This window comes from Pagrus pagrus (assembly GCF_965226575.1).
Source record: "Pagrus pagrus genome assembly, chromosome: 2".
In the NCBI taxonomy this organism is placed as follows: Eukaryota; Metazoa; Chordata; class Actinopteri; order Spariformes; family Sparidae; genus Pagrus; species Pagrus pagrus.
The window spans coordinates 33,892,638-33,906,583 of record NC_140186.1 but is presented as its reverse complement, the minus strand read 5'-3'; the positions used below and the strand labels follow the sequence as shown (position 1 = coordinate 33,906,583).

The window sequence follows — 13,946 nt, the reverse complement described above, 5'->3', positions numbered from 1 at the left end:
AGTGAGTGTAACTTTGCTCAGGTTGAAAACAAACACACATCCTTGTTGCCAGTTGTTGCTCACTATCTTTCTGATAATGTACAAGATATTCTGGCCGCAGTGAGATTCACTTCATTCTTTTGGTGTGAAAACAGATAGCTTGTTAGCTTTAGCTAGCTTAGTAGCTTCCAGCTCAGTGGGCTTGTTTAACGAACAAGGCGCTCCACCCACCCTCCACGTCGTTGCTCGTTTTTGATGAGACGGAGATGGGAGGAGTCAGGCACAACCTATAGGTGACGTCACAGTGGCTCTGTCCACTAGTTTTACAGTCAATGCTCTCAACACAGATGGAGATAGAAGTGAGATGTCTCACTCCATAGCAATGTCTTAGATGTATTCTGATTGGGATTATGATCAGCTACTATATACTGTTCCCTCTTTTTCCAGTGTGGGATAGGCGATGATGAACGTGACGCACAACAAAATAAAACAGAAAGGCAAACACACCCACTGGCAATGGAGAAGGCACCTGTTTTGTACCAACGTTTAAAAACCAGCATATACATGCTAATTTTAGTGTGAGAGTGGTATTAGTAAGCGCCAGTGCCCCCCCATCCCCCCCCCCCCCGGTGTCTGTGCTGTGTGTGCTGATGGTAATGTTGAGGCTACAACTGCCTACAAATGTGGTGGAAGGTGTGTGCATGCAGACATGAAGACTCCAGTTGTAACATGTGTACTCATGTACTATACTGTTCCCCTGCTGACACGTGACATGACACAGTATACATCACTGTGACTGTTGAGACAGCTGGCATACAGGGATGGAGATGATTTGCACGCCTCTGCCTCATCAGTGCACCTTGAGCAGGTTGCAATCAGGATGAAAATGTGATAAACTGAGCAGCTCGGATGATTGATTCTAGGAAATCTGGTTTCAGACACTGTATGAAAATGATGAGTGTAGCTTTATTTTGTATTCATTTGTAATAACCCACCAATGGCAACTATGCCTATGTGCTTCTCAGTGGAAATCAAAGTAACTAAGTTTCTCAGATTCACTTACTGTAGGTATTATAATTGGATCATCTAACACTGGAGTAAAGACGCTAAATAAAGTGGTGTAACTTCATGGTTGTCATTCAGATGTAGAAAATGGTCCATGATGCTAGTACCAAGCCAAACATGGCTCATCATGCAATTTTTTTATGTAATTGGTTAAGTAATCACCCAGTTACTTCAGGTTCCATAAAAGTGTTCTTATAAATGTGTCTGTGTGATGTTCTCATGTTATTCTCTGTGTCTGTAGGACTACAGAGTAAATATCTTCCTCCGTCAGCAGTGGAATGATCCCAGGCTCGCCTATGCTGAATACCCTGATGACTCTCTGGACCTGGACCCCTCCATGTTAGACTCCATCTGGAAGCCAGATCTGTTCTTTGCGAATGAGAAGGGGGCCCACTTTCACGAAGTCACTACAGACAACAAACTTCTCAGGATATTTAAGAATGGAAATGTTTTGTATTCTATAAGGTAAGTGTGGGAACATACCCTTTTTAGCTTGTGGTGACAAATTGAGGGATGGGGAGGTCAAAGACCAACACTATATGCACAGTCATATCTGAGTTAAGACAATCCAAAATAAGTTATTGTTTTGACAGTTACCGGCAGGTTCCATTTTGAACATACTTGAATTTGATCAGACTGAGAATCTATAAAGCCCTGTGTGCATTAATCAAGAAACAGTGTGTCAACACATAAACTTTTAGCATTTTCAAGGCTAGAGGCACACAGTACACCTACAGTACAGCTGGGAAGAGACAGGATTTAGAGGAACACATTATCTGTGGCGTGAATACATCGGCATGTGTACTATAGTTCTGTACGATGGTGCACTGCTAGGATATTTCTTTGAAGAATGAATTTGAACATTGTCTGATATAATTCTTTTTTTGCAATGCATGAACCAACAACTCAAATCAACTTAACTTTACAGCACCTGTCATAGAGACAGACAGCCTACAGTGCTTAGCAAAATGAATGTAGCTCATACAAAAACAAAGTAGACAACAATAAAGAGTATTTTGCAAAACTTAAGAATTAGAACAATAAAGCAATAAAATGTTAAAATAAGTAAAAATCATTAAAATATGTAAATCAAATAAAGACAAAGGATTACAACAAAAGTCTTAAAAATCAATGACAAATCATGAAAAGACACCTTAAATCAAAATCGGGCCAAAAAGAGTAGTCTTGAGGTCTGCAGGTGGAGTATCTAGTCCTTGGTATGAACGGCTAATGATTTGTCTTCTTGAAGCTGTAAGAAGTTCTGTGACATCCATACATTTATGTATGAAGACATAACACTTACCTATCAATCGGACTAAAATCATCTGGAGACACAGAAATGTACAGCTGGGTGTCATCTGCAAAGATATGAAACTCAAATTGATCTTCTTTGATAAAATATGGACAGGACTAAAAATAGAACCTTGCAGGGACCTTTAGGACGTGTCTGTTGACAGAACCAACCCAGTGACTGAAAGTTATTTGAGTCAGTGTTAATTCTGGTGTCATTCACCGCTTATTCTCCCTCTGTGCTGTTGTGGCCTCAAATACCTGACAGCAAAGTCTCAAAAAGTATTTTCCTGTTCAAAAGCAATTGTTCCTAATATCTGACCTCAAAAGGTTTGATTTGGGTCAGTAGTTACTAATAACTGAGGAATACACATTAGTTTGCCTTTAATGCCACAACTCTGACTTTCAAGAGGAGGTGCTCTGTTAACAGTAGGTCTGTATGTAAGTTTCTGTGTTTGTCTTCACTGTATTTGCCAAATGCTTTAACATGCATGTGATTGTAAAACAAGAGAACCAGGTTATACTTCTGGTTAAACTCACTACAGTAGATGCGATGGAAAGCAAGAGTAAAAGTGGCAGAAGTATTGCAGAGAGGTTATGCTTCTGTTTTTGGAGCCTTGAAGATGTCCCACTTAGTGCCACATTAATATAAGATAAGCACAGATAAAAGCTTTTTGATACTACGTATGACATTTATAAAAGTATTTAAACGCTGTCAGTGTCTTTGAATCACTTCTCACTCGTTCTATCCTCTCTCTTCACTTTCAGACTAACATTAACTCTGTCATGTCCCATGGACCTAAAAAACTTCCCGATGGATGTTCAGACCTGTATCATGCAGCTGGAGAGTTGTAAGTTGAGACACACACCACGCACACACCCAATATCCTTATTCACTAGTTCTAAAACTCTCATAAAGATTACCTTACAAGTCTGTGACAGTATATTTGCATATTAATGTGTTTGCACACAGTGTACTCCTTAATGAGAGTACCATAATGGACTGACACTGCTTCTATTGCCACATTACTGCAGCTAATTAAAGCTATCTGAAGGAAGTTAAATTCAAACAAATATTTTCCTCATTTGTAAGGAGTACAAATGAGGAAAATATTTGTTTAAATTCAATTTCCTTCAGTTACACTAGACCATGGGCGAGGGGCTCAGCACCCCTAAAACTTGAAGTAAGAAATGTTATTCTAAAATTTTTGTTCGTCTTTGACAAGGTTAAATAATGTCCAGAACATACTCCGTAGTTTGTGGTTTAAAATGTATATGTTAAGGACCAAAATGAAAAGACCCCCGCTTAGCAAATGGTATCATCCTCTTCTCACCTGCTACTTCTCGTCTGTACCTGCACCGCTCCACAGCCCAACCGTCGTCCAGCGCGACACACACGCAGAGTAAGAATCCGTTTAGTTGTAGTGTTGTGAATCAACTAAGTAAGTTGCTCCAAAGCTGTGTCTCACACTTCTTTCCTTTTACCTAGAGTTGTTCCAAATCCGATACCATTTCGGTGAGTACTGGAGTCCAGGCACCGTTTACCAGTTAGCTCCGTTAGCCTGGTTAGCTCCGTTAGCGCCATTAGCGCGGCTACAGTCGAACTGGAGCGGTCCGTTTATTAAACAAAAACAGCAGCGCGACAAATAAACTGCGTACCTGTGTGGTGCGTATGTGTGTCTCTGTTGTTTATCGTTACTTTGAGACTCATTTTAACAATCGGGAGTCATTTAAACATGACGTCACGCGCATCTTTTCTGGTCAGTCGTCATGGAAACATGAAGCCCTGCCAGTGGTGCGGCGTTTGGACCAGAGTGAAAACAAGCGTGTGTACGAGCTGAAAAACGAAACGACATATCACTGTATACCACCAGTATGTGTGAAAACACTCACTGTGGCTTTTTAAATGAATTGTTGTTTATTCCTAGATTTATATCTGTTATTTTTCAGTTGTGTCTGACTATCAAACTAGACAATAAAAGAAAGTTAAATGTCTTTCTTTTGCTGTATTCATTCATGTTTTACAGAGGATTTAAACTGAACCAGGCTTTGCAACAATAATAATCACATCACATTCATGCAGGCGTAGTAGCATATACTACACACACACACACACACACACACACACACACACACAGAAGGTCTATATATATAGGCTATTTATAACACACAGGTATGAGATGTGTGAAAGATAACTCCTAGCGTTACTCTCTCTCTCTCTGTGTTTGTGTGTGTGTGTGTGTGTGTGTGTGTGTGTGTGGCCTGCCAGTGACTAATGGACATACGACAGTTCTTTAAAAGAAAAAAGACAGATTCAGGTGAGAGACTAGGGACAGTCCATAATGACCTCTGTCTCGTTTTTTTTTTTTTTTTCTTCTGAAAAGTGTTAAGCTAAAATTACAGATCTAATCTAATGTCTGTTGATACAAAAGGAGGCACATGGAGTTAACGGTCAGGAAAACCAGCTGAGTGAAGAAGGTTTTGTGTTTGTTACAGGGAGGTGTCTGTGTGAACTGTTACAATAAAGCTGGTGTTCTGGAAAGGTCTCCAAAAAAAGAAAAAAAAAAATCTGGATTTTGGAGTTAGCTTAACCAATGTTAAAATGATAAAGTTATTTTTCAATAGACGTATTTTTTGTTTTTGTGTGAAAAAAGGGTGGGTGGTGGCAGTGGGGCTCATTGGGTGCTCAGCACCCCTAAAGCTCTGACCCTAGAATCGCCCCTGCACTAGACAGCTATGAAATGGATGAGCATAGTTAAAACACTAGTAGCTGACTTATTGGGTACAACAATTCATAATATCTCGAGATCTTTCAGCGCAACTCAGAAATCTATGCACAAATGGCCACAAAGGATTTTCCATTATTTTTTTTTTTCCGTTGTTGACATACACCGATCAGGCATAACATTATGACCACCTGCCTAATATTGTGAAGGTTCCCCTTGTGCAGCCAAAACAGCTCTGACCTGTCAATGGACTTAAGACCTCTGAGGGTGTCCTGTGGTGTCTGGCACCAGGGTGGATCCTCTGGGTCCTGTACGTTGGGGGGTGGCGCCTCCATGGATCAGACCTGCTCCAGCACGTCTTACAGATGCTCGATCAGATTGGGATCTGGGGAAGTTGGAGGCCCGGTCAACACCTTGGGCCCTTTATTGTGTTCCTCGAGCTGTTCCTGAGCAGTGTTTGTGGTGTGTCAGGGCACATTGTCCTGCTGGGGGGCCACTGCCATCGGATAGTGTTGTGATGAGGGGGTGAACTTGGTCCACAACAGTGTTTGGATGGGTGGTGCGTGTCAAGTGGCATTCACATGAATGCCAGCACCCAAGGTTTCCCAGCAGAACATCGCATTGTGATGAGATGATCAATGTTATTCACATCACCTGTCAGTGGTTTTAATGTTGTGGCTGATCGGTGTATACAGGCTTACATCTGTCATTACCGTCTAGTTATTTCACTACAGCAACCACAAATCTCTGAAACCATTTATTTAATTCTTATTGTAGGCCTTAGTATTTTTTATGATGCACCAGGTTAGAGGCTTCTTTACTGAACAATATACAGCATTTGTCATCTCAGAAATGATTTCACATCTAAGCAACTCTGATACTGTAATTGAAATGTCCCTAACTGAAATGATATTGAAACAAATCGGAAATCAAATTTGATTGAACCTTGTGAATCAGCATTGAGTTGATTGGGGAAAGAACCCAGCTCTATTGAACAGTACCCATCTTAAACCTCTGAACAAGGCGCTCTGTTTCACCTCAGGACCACATAAACTCCATGTTTCTAGTTCTGCTGATTTCTTGCTTCACCTCCATTGCCCCCTGTTCTCTTATTTCTTATTCATCATAAGAGGCACTTGTAATTGAATTGGTTAAAAAAAATAAAAACTGCTTACATCAATGTCCTTACAAATCAACAATGTCAGTCACAAATTGTTGATTAATAAGTTAACATCACTCAGCCCACGGCCCCCCACTCCTGCCTCTTCCATCTCCTCCTGCTTCAGTTTATTATTCATTATAATTGCGTTGGCTTCTCTTGTTCGTGCCATATATATATTACATACCTCAGTGATGTGACTGCTGGGGTCTGTCTCTATACCCACAGGGACTTTTACTGTGCACACTACTTAATGTTTAGCATGCTGCCTTGATTCATACAGGGAGCACAATGTGTGCCACCACCTGTGCAGACAGGAGCTGGATACTGTAGAATAAAATGAATTAGAACAAGTGGACATTGTATAAACTATGTATACTGTATCTGTGTGGATAAAGATATGCAAACAACTACATATATCATATTAAGCATAAATTCCCATGTTATCCATTTGTTCCTTTTGCCATGTATCTCACGTGGTCCCTCATTCTTCATTCACCCATACATCTTACCAAAGTATATTTAGTACCATGCTCCTTCCCCTCGACTTCCCCCACTTTGAAACAGTATTAACGCAGACACATGGCCGCATCTTTTTAAGGAAACACACAGCCGTGTATATAATGATGATAGGGTTATTATGACTAATTCATCCTTTGTCCAATCAGGAGCTTAGCCTGGCCGCAGGGGACACGAAAAACACTTGGGCACATAATTTGACTTCATTGGTGGTTTTCTTCTGCTCCAGCCTACTGGCCAGAGGCATTACCATACATAGATCTAGCTCTGTGTTTTTATATTTATATATGTATATAGATTATTTTCATTGCTGTGTCGCTGCTGTCTCTGATGTCATGAGAACACAGGGAGCATGAAGACACGCACACGAGAGAGAGACAGAGAGAGAGAGAGAGGGAGGGAGGGAGGATGAGAGTCAATGGTTCCAGTCATGACATGATGCATGTTTGCTTTGATCCAACTCCATCTCCAGTTTGATTTATTATTATGCATCACATTTAGATACAATGTGTAGTATGAAATTAAATTGGAGGGTAACATATTGTTCAGATTGTCCTTCATTTGTTATTTTCTTTTTTACCAGACAGAAGTAGTTGATATGGAAAAACAAGTGTTATGAGTAGATGCAGTTGGTGTGACCAGCAGAGTTTGTAAATGCTCTGAGTTGACAGTCGGACACTGCTACCACCACGGGCAATTGTTAGATTTAAAAACATCCAGAGCTAAGCACGAAGCTTCCTTGTGTGAAAGGCTGAGGGCATGGTCTTCTCCGTTTTTTCTTTTTTCTTTTTGTTTTTTCCAACATTCAACACTTTTCACACACTTTTAGCTGAACCTGAAGAGGAGAGATGAACTAAATCTTTTGTGTATGGCTGTAGGCTTGTACCAGCACGTACCAGCTGCTTTCTGCTTTTTTCAAAAAGCCCTACAGTGCACTGAGTGCATGCATTTTAATGTGGCCTCTACTCTCCCAGTCATTATGCACATACATTTGTTCTTCTTCCTAGTTTCTTTTACCACTCATTTCCGTTAGTAACTTTAACCAAGCATGTTTGGAAGAGGCAGCATAACAATTTAACTGAAGTTAAGGATGTCTGTATGTTTGAGTGCTTGAGACAACATGTAAATGAGAATATTAGTGGAGCCTTTGTTTACATTGTTCTTTAACAAAAACTCGAGGGACTTCTTTTTTACCACCATCATCATAATAGTGAGAATAGTTTGTGTCGAGGTTAAGCCATCCATCAAGACACTTCGGGACTGATCATGTGTCTGGACGTACTCTGGAGCTGTCACATGTATTTCCATTTGACTTGTGTGTGTAACTACATTGATTGAGTATTTGGCTGTGAGCTCTGTCAAAATGGTTCTCAGTGCAGCAGGACTGCAGCTGCTGTGCTGACAACAGTGCTAGAATGTAACTGAGTACATTTACTCGAATACTGTACTTATATACAATTTTGCTGTACTTGTACTTCTCTGGAGTTTGCATTTAATGCTTTATGCTTTATAAATCTACTCCACTTAATTTATTTTGGCAGTTAGTTACTAGTGAGTTACTAAAGTTACTAGTTACTGTACAGATTAAATGTTACAAATAAAATGTGATGCTGCTTACAAAATGGATGATGGATTGCTTTAAATTATCAAATTAAACTTTGCTCATTTTCCAACACTTAAGCAGTGGCAAAAGATGTCTTTGGGATCATGTTCTGTAGATAGAAACACTGACAGCCAATCAGAATCCATCTGAATTCACAAGCTCGATTTAGGGGACATTTTCCTACAAAGTAATGATGCAGGAATGATTATAATATCAGTCTCTAACTGTACTCAACTTCTTTTATGAAAGCTAATTGATGACATTTAGGAGACACTTTTTAAATGATGTACTTCAGTAGCTGGTTATTAATACAACTTATTAAACATATATTTAGCTGCTAATTACACAATTTTAAAACTGCCGAACAGTCTTTGGTGCTGATGGTGTCTCTGAAGTTAATTTTGTCTTCACTAATGCTCTCTGACAATTGCCAGGATAATTGATATTCATTCAAGAGTGTTGGATTCTCCTAACTTCTCTCACCCTAACTCCTCTCATCCTTACTCCTCTCACCCTAACTCCTCTCATCCTAACTCCTCTCATCCTAACTCCTCTCACCCTAACTCCTCTCACCCTAACTCCTCTCATCCTTACTCCTCTCATCCTAACTCCTCTCATCCTAACTCCTCTCACCCTAACTCCTCTCATCCTAACTCCTCTCACCCTAACTCCTCTCATCCTAACTCCTCTCACCCTAACTCCTCTCACCCTAACTCCTCTCATCCTAACTCCTCTCATCCTAACTCCTCTCACCCTAACTCCTCTCATCCTAACTCCTCTTATCCTTACTCCTCTCACCCTTACTCCTCTCACCCTTACTCCTCTCATCCTAACTCCTCTCACCCTAACTCCTCTCATCCTAACTCCTCTCATCCTTACTCCTCTCACCCTTACTCCTCTCACCCTTACTCCTCTCATCCTAACTCCTCTCATCCTAACTCCTCTCACCCTTACTCCTCTCACCCTTACTCCTCTCACCCTTACTCCTCTCATCCTAACTCCTCTCATCCTTACTCCTCTCATCCTTACTCCTCTCACCCTTACTCCTCTCACCCTTACTCCTCTCATCCTAACTCCTCTCACCCTTACTCCTCTCATCCTTACTCCTCTCACCCTTACTCCTCTCACCCTTACTCCTCTCATCCTTACTCCTCTCACCCTTACTCCTCTCATCCTTACTCCTCTCATCCTAACTCCTCTCACCCTTACTCCTCTCACCCTTACTCCTCTCACCCTTACTCCTCTCATCCTAACTCCTCTCACCCTTACTCCTCTCACCCTTACTCCTCTCACCCTTACTCCTCTCATCCTAACTCCTCTCACCCTTACTCCTCTCATCCTAACTCCTCTCATCCTTACTCCTCTCATCCTAACTCCTCTCACCCTTACTCCTCTCATCCTAACTCCTCTCATCCTTACTCCTCTCATCCTAACTCCTCTCATCCTAACTCCTCTCACCCTAACTCCTCTCATCCTAACCCCTCTCTTCCTAACTCCTCTCATCCTTACTCCTCTCACCCTAACTCCTCTCACCCTAACTCCTCTCACCCTAACTCCTCTCATCCTAACTCCTCTCATCCTTACTCCTCTCACCCTTACTCCTCTCATCCTTACTCCTCTCATCCTAACTCCTCTCACCCTAACTCCTCTCACCCTAACTCCTCTCATCCTTACTCCTCTCACCCTTACTCCTCTCATCCTAACTCCTCTCACCCTAACTCCTCTCATCCTAACTCCTCTCACCCTAACTCCTCTCACCCTTACTCCTCTCATCCTTACTCCTCTCATCCTAACTCCTCTCACCCTTACTCCTCTCATCCTAACTCCTCTCATCCTTACTCCTCTCATCCTAACTCCTCTCATCCTAACTCCTCTCACCCTAACTCCTCTCATCCTAACCCCTCTCTTCCTAACTCCTCTCATCCTTACTCCTCTCACCCTAACTCCTCTCACCCTAACTCCTCTCACCCTTACTCCTCTCATCCTAACTCCTCTCATCCTTACTCCTCTCACCCTTACTCCTCTCATCCTTACTCCTCTCATCCTAACTCCTCTCACCCTAACTCCTCTCACCCTAACTCCTCTCATCCTTACTCCTCTCACCCTTACTCCTCTCATCCTAACTCCTCTCACCCTAACTCCTCTCATCCTAACTCCTCTCACCCTAACTCCTCTCACCCTTACTCCTCTCATCCTAACTCCTCTCATCCTAACCCCTCTCATCCTAACTCCTCTCACCCTTACTCCTCTCACCCTAACTCCTCTCATCCTAACCTAACTCCTCTCTTCCTAACTCCTCTCATCCTTACTCCTCTCACCCTAACTCCTCTCACCCTAACTCCTCTCATCCTTACTCCTCTCACCCTAACTCCTGTCATCCTTACTCCTCTCACCCTAACTCCTCTCATCCTTACTCCTCTCACCCTAACTCCTCTCTTCCTAACTCCTCTCACCCTTACTCCTATCACCCTAACTCCTCTCACCCTAACTCCTCTCATCCTTACTCCTCTCACCCTAACTCCTCTCATCCTTACTCCTCTCACCCTAACTCCTCTCTTCCTAACTCCTCTCATCCTTACTCCTATCACCCTAACTCCTCTCACCCTAACTCCTCTCACCCTAACTCCTCTCATCCATACTCCTCTCACCCTAACTCCTTTCATCCTAACTCCTCTCATCCTTACTCCTCTCACCCTAACTCCTTTCATCCTAACCTAACTCCTCTCTTCCTAACTCCTCTCATCCTTACTCCTCTCACCCTAACTCCTCTCACCCTAACTCCTCTCATCCTTACTCCTCTCACCCTAACTCCTTTCATCCTAACTCCTCTCATCCTTACTCCTCTCACCCTAACTCCTCTCATCCTTACTCCTCTCACCCTAACTCCTTTCATCCTAACTCCTTTCATCCTAACTCCTCTCATCCTTACTCCTCTCACCCTAACTCCTTTCATCCTTACTCCTCTCACCCTCACTCCAGCAGACATCACGATATTTGATAACATCTGATATCGTTCCAGGCCTAAAGGTTGACATCGTTATAGTGATGGTTCCTGGAGTGGACGGCCCTAAACTCATTGTGTCAATTCCTTTTAATACTACTTTCAATACTTTCAGTACATTTTGCTCAGACTATTTATATATTTTTACTTAAAGCAGAACTTTTTCTTTGAATGGGGTCATTTTATTGTGTGGTGTGCTACTTTTGCCTAAATAATGCATCTGGCCACTTCTGCCACAACTGGCTGGCAATATGTTAACGAGATAGCATCAGTCTGCTGAGGATAAAGCTGCTTTTGCAGTTGTTGTTTATTTTTATTCCTCAGATAATATATTTTTTGTGGCAAAATTCATATTCTGCCATACAGCAGTGTCAATAGAATTTGAGAAAATGGCCCAACATTCCAAACTGAGGCTGAAAAATCTCAGCAAGGAGCACCAGGCCCTTCAAATAACTGACAATAAGTCAAATGTCAGAGAATCATGAATCTATTTCTATTTCTATTATATAATGTTTTATTATAGTTGATTATTAAATTGTTCTTTGTTTACTGTTTTCAGTTGGTTACACCATGAACGACCTGATCTTTGAGTGGCAGGAGAATGGACCAGTCCAAGTGGCCGAAGGCCTCACGCTCCCACAGTTCATCCTCAAAGATGAATCAGACCTTAGATACTGCACCAAGCACTACAACACAGGTAACACATACACAGACACACACACACACACTGCCGTGAGCATCATAACACAGGTAACATGCACACAGGGTGAAGCAGTTGCCACATTTCATCAATCATGTTTGTGCTGCTGGGATCAAGACAAGAACAAATCAGCTGCAAGAGGAAGAAACAAGCAGACTGACATCCAGACTGATATAGGCTTTTCATTAAATGGGATTTGACCATTGACAGTAGACAAACATGGATGTGGTATGTCTGACCTGGGGCCACTGTGTAGGGGTCAGGACATTGAATAATTCAGGAGGCTTAGAGAAGGACTGGGATTATAGATATTTATAGATTTTGGGCCGCATAATGAGCTGACCCTGAGTCAGGAACACGTTCTGAAGCCACGCCCCTCGTTTCTGAAGGGATGTTTTTTTAAGACCGGCATAAAGTGAATGTCTGCTTTCATCAGAAAATCAGGAAATCCAAATTTGGGCACTGGGTAAAGCATGGAAGGAGCAGGGTTGAAGCCAAGATAAAAAAAAGCAAACAGTGCCTTATAAGATTTCAACTGTGGCCCTTATGTGCAGATGATTATTGTGCTTAATAATTTTATAAAATAATCATGTAGTAATAATAAGTGAATATTATTTAAGTGTGTCTCATCTTTGTTGCAGGTAAATTTACTTGTATTGAGGTGCGGTTCCACCTGGAGCGTCAGATGGGCTACTACCTGATCCAGATGTACATCCCCTCTCTGCTCATCGTCATCCTGTCCTGGGTCTCCTTCTGGATCAACATGGATGCGGCCCCAGCCAGGGTTGCACTGGGCATCACCACTGTCCTCACAATGACAACACAGAGCTCAGGCTCCAGGACTTCACTACCTAAGGTCTGGGTTTGTGTATCTTATTATTCAACTGTATCTGTGTGGGCTCCCTTTAGATGGCCTCACTGTTCTCCCACAGTCCATCATGTTCAGCTTAGGAGAGTTCAGCCCTGTTCAGACCAGGTATTATCATCGTCCTGAGTGATCTAATCACAGGTGGACAGCTGTAAGTACAGCTGTGAACACCCCCAAGATACATTTAGGACACATTTAAGATCTGATCATTCAGACCACATTCAGAAGTCGTCTAGACCACATGTGACCACATTCTTTTAGCAGGACATGCAACTATGGCTGATGCTTGGCCTCCTGCCTTTCCGGTCTGGCTGATTATCAACCAAAAAGAGGGGGTAGGGGCACTAGGCTCTGTCTCTCTCTCCATTCCACCTTCTATCCAGCGACGCAGTCAGTCAGCCTGGAGGCTGGCTGTGGTATTATGTTTTGTTTTATGTTTATCTGATGGGTGCGGTATTCCTGTTTTCATGGCTTTGTCTCAGTTAGGTTTAGTTGCTTCTTCTGGTTAGGGTAGAGGGTTAGTCACCAGCTCTGACAGCCCTGGTGGGTTGGTCTGGGAGGCTGCCTTTCTTTTGTTTATTTTGTTTATTTTTTAAATTGCAACAATTCTGAATCATTGGTGTCTTCTTGTAAATTCACACTTCACTGACAACATTTTATTGAAGGTAAATATGTCAAATATTACAAATGCAGTAAACAGTAACCAATATAGGCTACTTCTTTGTCCTTGTTAAGAAAGTCTCCAGGCTCTCCAGAAAAGTTCTCAATTTAGTGAGTTGTTGAGTTAGGAGAAACTTTATAAACTTTGTGAAACGCTGTCTCTGACAAATTCTTCATTATGTGGGCCTTCTTGTAAATTCAGCATATGTTCTACAATAAGTTATTCTTTGTGTAAAAAATATTGTGTCTGTTTGTCCCAGTGATGTATGTGTTTATTTGCATATAGAGTGGGGAAGTGAGATATGATCACAAGTGGTCACTCACATACATCTTAATGTCAGGTGTGAACTGACGGACTTCAGATGGGATCACTCTG

General features: G+C 41.9%; 1 protein-coding gene across 2 annotated transcripts in view; it reads left to right on the top strand.

Moving 5' to 3' along the window:
* The window catches only part of glra3 (glycine receptor, alpha 3), a gene marked incomplete at its 3' end in the record, with an annotated part of 75,371 nt that overhangs the window by 52,314 nt on the left and 9,111 nt on the right, over positions 1-13,946 (top strand). For both annotated transcript variants that reach the window (XM_084365441.1, XM_084365440.1), the window contains exons 4-7: positions 1,286-1,509; positions 3,103-3,185; positions 11,902-12,039; positions 12,684-12,898. In XM_084365441.1, coding sequence (XP_084221567.1) covers positions 1,286-1,509; positions 3,103-3,185; positions 11,902-12,039; positions 12,684-12,898 — 660 coding nt within the window. The remainder of the gene's footprint in view (positions 1-1,285; positions 1,510-3,102; positions 3,186-11,901; positions 12,040-12,683; positions 12,899-13,946) is intronic.